This window comes from Montipora capricornis, chromosome 2, assembly GCF_036669925.1.
Source record: "Montipora capricornis isolate CH-2021 chromosome 2, ASM3666992v2, whole genome shotgun sequence".
In the NCBI taxonomy this organism is placed as follows: domain Eukaryota; kingdom Metazoa; phylum Cnidaria; class Anthozoa; order Scleractinia; family Acroporidae; genus Montipora; species Montipora capricornis.
The window spans coordinates 60,438,169-60,444,292 of NC_090884.1; the positions used below are offsets into that span (position 1 = coordinate 60,438,169).

Genomic DNA, 6,124 nt, shown 5'->3' on the forward strand with positions numbered 1-6,124 from the left:
TAGCTTTACTTGAAATCGCACATTATTATGACGGGACCACCATGATCGTCACTACTGTTATTATTAGATTTTACATCCCCACAGCATTAGTAGTAGTAGTAGTAGTAGTAGTAGTAGTAGTAGTAGTAGTAGTAGTAGTAGTAGTAGTAGTAGTAGTAGTAGTAGTAGTAGTAGTAGTAGTAGAAGTAGTAGTAGTTGAAGTAGTAGCAACTTTATTACCATGTCAGAAACTTCTAGTTTGGGAGATATCATATACTTAGTCTAATGTGGAGACACAAATAATAATAGATAAAATTATTTACAAAGAAATACTATCTACTAGATTCTAAAATTAAGTCATATATACAAAAATGCATAAACTATAAAAACATTTACAAAGAACACATACAGCACCTGCAGTCATAACCTAATCAGGAGCTGAGGTCACGCTTACGAATACGGGAAAAACTGGCTAACGATGTAACTGATCTGTCTGCAGTTGTCAGTTTGCAACCATTGAACATACGCTTATTAGCGATTGTCATTAAATGTGCAAGCAAATACACAATTTTGAGGCCAGCATAAAAGCTTGTCTGGAACCACTTTGCTTAAAAGTATTTATCGCGTTAACTGGGTTAGTAGCCAAGTTGTCTTTTCCGTGAGCCATTTCTAAAGCGATGTGATTTCCATTGACCCCTGGGTCGGCCTCGTCTGTGTGTGCAACACGGTTTTCCTTTCGAAAACACCAGAAGAAAACAATTTCACAACAAGTGCAAAAATGGCGGAGCTCATTACGGTAGTTAGAGCTCTGACAGGCGTATAAAATTGGATTCCAAAATGAATTTGAAATAAGCAAAAATCGAGATATTCTATGAAGAAAGTACAATTTGTCATAGTTGGTTTGCACGATGCTTGTGTCCGCAAAAACTAGGAACGTAAAAAATATTGCAAATGGCAAAGAGCAAAGAGCAAACGCTATGCTTAGCCACACAAGAAGACGAGCCAGTTGTTTCTTTTCCAGCCTTTCAGCTTCTGTAATAGTAGATGCCGAGCAGATTGTTTTTGTGAAGTACAAACCTCGAACAATTCCAATGTAACAAAATAAAACCACGAGAGAGCTTACGAAACCAAAACAGATGCAAGTAAATATAATATACGGCTTCTGAAAAGTGTACTCCTGTAAAGTCCACGGGCGTTTGCACGGGTACCTGGAGGATGCACTGATGTTAAAAGTATTGGCTTTAATATCAGGGATGCAAGATACTACGGCAACAATCCAAAGCATAGCAACAACATATCCAACGGATGTCTTGGACATTCTCAATGTGGTATGAAAAGGCTTAACAAGTGCCAAATATCTTTCCACTGCAATTGTGCAAACCGTGAGAACTGATGCGTTGATGGAGATTGGTACAATGGCATTTCCCGCAAACAGCTTGCAGATCAAATCTCCTGTGAGTCCCTGAAGACGAACCGATGTGAGAGCAAAGTCATATAATCCAGGACAGAGTAAGAGAGTCAATAAATCAGCAACAGCCAAGTTCATCAGGAGGTAGTTGGTTGTTGTGTGCATTGATGGTGTTTTGCGAACAATGATGATCACCAGGCAGTTTCCAGTGACGCCAAAGATAATAATAAACGAGTACAACGACGCAAAAAGTATATCCTGAGTTGAGATGAACTCATTAAGAGATGGCCTTGTAGTATTATTCTTCATTTTCTCGTCGTCAAACGCAACCACCTTGAACAAGTCACTCTGAGGTTTTCAACATATAATGTACACTGAAATCCTATTTAATTTGAATGCACCATCTTGTCGAAGCCTGGGCGTTGATGCTGCAAAAGAGGATTTATCAAAGTTTTTGTACATTTATTTGATATGCAATGACGCTCGTATAAAGTGTATGATTAGTTTAATGTCAACGAGCCATTGAGATCTTGCGCGGAAATTAAGTTCTCTCACTCCAGATGAAAAATGAGAGTTAAGGCGATTCAGTTGATAGACCAAACTGAACTACGATTCGTAGATTCAGTAATTATTAAGCAAAAGAATTGTTTCGATACTGATATAATAGACATCCATCATTACTTTCTTCTCAATATTAATCGCGCCTCAGTGATGATTTTCCGGAATAACTTTTGTTTTCCTTCAACTGAGAGCACCTCTGCGTAATAAAGATGAAACGTTTGTGTATCTAACAGCAAAACCTTCTATGTTTTTCAGTTTGATCCGTCGTAGTTCTATAAACTTCCAAGCGTAATTATCTTTTGGTCAAATGAATGAAGGGGGTAGTTTCTAAAGAAACTGTGGTCCTGCGTCGGTGGGGAAGTAGTATAAAAAAAAAAGGGTTTTATCAACGGTCGGAGTTGATAATGTAAATTTGGCCACCGTACAGAGATTCTAAAAGCTGACGTTTCGAGTGTTAGCCCTTTGTCATTCGCTCTGACGAAGGGCTAACGCTCGAAACGTCAGCTTTTAGAATCTCTGTACGGTGGCCAATTGACATTATCAACTCCGTTGATAAAAACAATTTTTGTATCTCAAGATCACTTGTGTTTATAACCAATCCATTAACAAAGAAGCTTCCGTCATATATTTTGTCAGTCAAGAGACAATTTACCTAAATCATAAGGGATATTGACCTGCAGGTGCGATTTGGATCTTAGCTTTTCTTTTCTTTCCTGCTACGGTTTCTTTTATGTGTTGGCTTGAAAGCCTTTTATTATATAGATTTCACTGTCGCCTTGTGACATTTTTTTCATCGTGGATGTCCAGTGACAGCTTTCGCACCTGTGCAATGTACGGCGATATCTCCTCACTTCCGACACTGATTCCGCTAACCTCGGACCGGAATAATTCAGTCAAAACTCAATCTCATCTCTCCATCTTCTTATAGAGGACATGCGACACGGAAACAGCTTTGAATCTGGTATGACTATGAGTTCGTCAGCGGCACTGATAAATACTATGCAATTTTTATTTATGCAGGCCGATTCAAAACGCCACTCCGACGGTGGAAGTTTTATTCTCTCAGTATTGAACGACTGACGTTCAAACACAAATATTTATGCCCCAAATATGGCAACTGACGGACAGTTGTAGTTCCCTACAAATTGACAAAATTTCCCAAGCGATTCTAAGCGCATTAGATCAGACCCACATGTATTTTGCGCTATATAAGCAATAAATTATTATTAGTAGTAGTATCTTCTACAGTTTTATAAATTCGTTCACACTTTTTTTCTACGTTGAATGGAAAAAGTGGAAAAAGAGTATCAGTCAGATAAATGAAGCTCACACATAACAATTCATGAAGTTTGAAATCAATTTGAGTCGCGAAACATTGGCAATGACCACCTGAGCTACACCTTTAAAATTCATTTTAAAATCGCCAGAATTCACTAGAAAAACTTGGGAAACATCTTGAATCTTGAATAGCATTGCTTTCGTGTTAACATATTCATAAGCATTCTGTTTGAGTGCCGTTTACTCGGACTTGGACGGACTTACCTTGATTATGCTCCTCCAACAGAGAGAGTCAAAATTTGTTGCCTGAAGCGTTGATTGGTAGTCACGTTGTCTCATATCTCCCGATGCCTTAAAAAATAAGAATGAATAGATGCCCCTTCTACGGGTGTAAGGGAATTGAGAATTTCTCTCTTCTAAACTTCAAATTTACTTAAATGAAGAGAAAACCAATTTCTTTTGGGTCAACTTATTTTTGAAAAAATAAATACAGTTATTACACAAATGTCTCCGAGCAGGTGACGATTTCCCCGCCTCGCATCTCGATGACAAAACTGAGTATCAGTTGACAATAGCAAAAGGAGCTTCTTTTAGCTAAGGTAATCCATCCTTATCTAAAAAAAAGAGATACTTCTTATCTGCTTGGGTAACTTTTCTTTCTAAGTAGACTTAAAGAACAATATTTTGAAATACTGATAAAGTACGTAATTAGTTTCGTCAGTATTCAGACTGTTATTGTGGTTTGCATATATTCAGTTTATCTGAAGCGTCCATTAGCCTACTGTAAGCTTGATTACCAGCCACTGTTTCGGGGAATGAGCCAGCGCTCACTCCCGAATGAGCGGCAATGGAGCCTTGCAATTGATTGTCTTTAAGTCGCAGTCAAATATTTGGGGAAACCACACAGGAAATGTTATAATTACATGGGTGTGCTGGGGCCGGCTGTTCAAAAGCCGATTAACTGAATTCGAATCCAGGATTAGCGTAAACGTATCATGTTTTGACTTTTTGGTGAAAGTTTCTTTGGCTTATTTTTGTTTTTCAAAATTGACTTCTTTTAATCTAAAGTTTTGTCGAATATCAGCGTTGAACAGTAGTGGGAGTAGAAAATAAACTCCTTGGTTATTTTTTAATCTGGGATTAGCGTTAATCGGCTATTCAACGGCCGGGCCCTAAGGCGCTAAGGCAGTGTGGCCCAGTGGTTAGGGCGCTTGCCTTGAGATCCGGTGATCCCGGGTTCAAGACCCGCTCTGACCACCCGTTGAATTTGTTCCTGGTTCAATTCCCAGCTGCACTTCTAAATAGCCAACTAGTTTGCCTCCGGCCAGTTGGGATTCTTAACAGTTGTTGTTTTGTTCATTGTGTTTCATTGGCCCTGAAAAGCTCCCATGGGGAGCGGTCAGTTAATTAATATCGTTTATCTTGGTCCTGAATGGAAAATCGCGCTGGTCTGCGGCAAATGTCGGTGTCTTAAGGTGTAAAGCGCCCGTGGGAAAATAAACGACGTAGGATGCAGCAGATGGCATAAGTTATACCATGCGCAGTATCCTTGTCGAAAGTACAGTGTAATTATGGGATTACTACTACGCTTTGTGAATGGCGTGAAAATTTCGCGCCAATTTTTCAGCCACTAAGAATAATAGAGACGTACATTTTCCCGCGAATTTAGCGCGCACGTTTCATAAAAATTGCCTCAGATTCTGATCGTCTCTTCGCGAGTGAAATGAAGGTGTCCTTTGGGTTAGCCGTTGGCAGTACAAAGGACCAAAATTTAGACGGAAACAAGTGCTGATTTTTCCCAACTCCATACAATTGCGTGGAATAATTCTAAAATTATCACAACAAACCGGGGGTCTATTTTGGCTTTGTTTGGAAGCTTGGCGCATCGTTTCCGCCCACTCTCCTTTTAACTTTGATGATAACTGGCTTTAAGATCACAACGATTTATTTTACACAACGAAGGACTGTGATCAGTGAGCGGGAATGTCGAAACGTTCTTTTGTGGAACGCACCTTTGTAAGTTGCTATTATTCATTAATTTGAAGAACTCTTTGAATATGTAAGAGCTACTTGGTGCACAGCCCAATCCGACTTCATGATCAGTCAATGAATGTTATCAATACCTACTAAGGTGGAAAACTTGTAAAAGTGTTGAAATTCTTTAAAAACAGTTCAATATATGATTCATTTCATGTATCATTTTATCGTTGATGCATTCATCACGGGAACATTAGAAAGCACAAATGACCAGCTCCCATCATCAGTGGCTTCATAGCTAAGTTCGTAAGAGATTCGCACCGATATCGCGAGGTCACGGATTCAAACCCCATTGAAGTCCTGAATTTTTCAGACTGTCACAGCGGAATTTTTGGTCGAATGGTAAGCGCTCTGCGTCATCCTTGTCGCAAAAACTTTCAAGCCGCCCTGTTATTTTCAAGATGTCGGCATTTCCATTGCGGAACAAGACAGGGTAGACTTCCATATACCGGCCTAAAATGGCGGAGGACAAAAGAATCATTCTTATTCCGATTTGACCTTCCTAATTAGGTATTGTTATGTTCGCTTTCTTCTTTTGTTTGACGCATATTAATTATTTCGGATCCGGTATATAAAAGACCAGCAACAAGAGAACAAAGCCACTTTGCAAAGAAACACAACGAGATGTAAAAATTCTGCCAGTCCTTTTAGAATCTAAGAATGAAATTAGAAACGTTGAAGACATTCCAGCAATGGAGTTGAACAGATACTCGTTTGAGTTTTCACTGTATCGTCTTGTCTCAATTATAGAAATATCATGACAGACCTGCTCTGACTTCCCTACGTGTCTTTGCGGTTGCGACGCTTTAATATGTGCCTTACAAAGTTTAATTTGCTCTACCGAGTATGTCTTTAAGTGAT

The 6,124-nt window shown here is 39.1% G+C and overlaps 1 protein-coding gene across 1 annotated transcript; it reads right to left on the minus strand.

Moving 5' to 3' along the window:
• Window positions 1–523: 523 nt before the first annotated feature.
• Window positions 524–3,631, minus strand: LOC138030013 (QRFP-like peptide receptor). Its single transcript, XM_068877867.1, has 2 exons — window positions 3,491–3,631; window positions 524–1,815 (listed from the first exon to the last, which is right to left on the minus strand). Exon 2 carries the CDS (start codon window positions 1,694–1,696, stop codon window positions 524–526), a length of 1,173 nt encoding a protein of 390 aa, XP_068733968.1. The 5' UTR covers window positions 1,697–1,815; window positions 3,491–3,631.
• Between the last annotated feature and the right edge of the window lie 2,493 nt (window positions 3,632–6,124).